The sequence below is a fragment of the Sinocyclocheilus rhinocerous genome, unplaced genomic scaffold (genome assembly GCF_001515625.1).
Source record: "Sinocyclocheilus rhinocerous isolate Xijiao unplaced genomic scaffold, SAMN03320098_v1.1 C35919993, whole genome shotgun sequence".
Lineage (NCBI taxonomy): Eukaryota > Metazoa > Chordata > Actinopteri > Cypriniformes > Cyprinidae > Sinocyclocheilus > Sinocyclocheilus rhinocerous.
The window spans coordinates 1-704 of record NW_015767695.1 but is presented as its reverse complement, the minus strand read 5'-3'; the positions used below and the strand labels follow the sequence as shown (position 1 = coordinate 704).

The 704-nt window shown below is 35.4% G+C and overlaps 1 protein-coding gene across 1 annotated transcript; it reads left to right on the top strand.

The window, feature by feature from the left end:
* Positions 1 to 275: 275 nt before the first annotated feature.
* Positions 276 to 672, top strand: LOC107735256 (small subunit processome component 20 homolog; the record flags this gene model as incomplete). Its single annotated transcript, XM_016547001.1, has 2 exons — positions 276 to 408; positions 484 to 672. Coding segments are annotated over 2 exons (322 nt in total), but the record flags the coding sequence as incomplete, so codon positions are not given.
* Between the last annotated feature and the right edge of the window lie 32 nt (positions 673 to 704).

Here is a 704-nt window from a genome sequence, read left to right as displayed (position 1 = left end):
TTTTTTTATTTTTTATTCAGTGGCGGAAACGGGCTTCCATAAAAATAACTAAAACCGAAATAATAATGATTTTAAAAACTATATAGACATTTATATTTCATTTACTAAACAATTACTACAATAAAAATAGAAAATATTAAAAACATTCTAATTATGAATAAAAACTCTAATAGTATCCCAATGCTACTAAAATAACAGGTTTCTCTCTTGTATATGTTGTAGTGACATTAAAGTGATTTGGTTTAGATTATTAATCCAATCGTCTGTTCTTACAGAGAAGATCTTTCAAGAGGTGTTAAGCAAGAGTCAGTCTTTCAACATGCTGGTGTTTCACCAAAACGCTGTTGTGGAGAGTCTGAAGACCCACCTGTCAGTGAAGAACAGCATGGCTTACCAACCTCTTCTAGAGTGAGTTCCTCTCAGTTTTTTTTTCTTTTAATTAACAGGCGGATGATATTATGTTAACCTGACTATTACTTTCAGTCTTGTAGTTCAGCTTGCTCGCGACCTCCAGATGGACTTTTACCCTCACTTCTGCGACTTCTTCATCATCGTCACGTCTATACTGGAAACACAAGACACTGAGGTGTTGGAATGGGCCTTCACGTGTCTGTCATACCTGTACAAATACCTGTGGAGGATGATGGTGAAGGATATTGACAAGATATACAGGTGAGAAGTACCAGATATCATTAGTTCAGTAG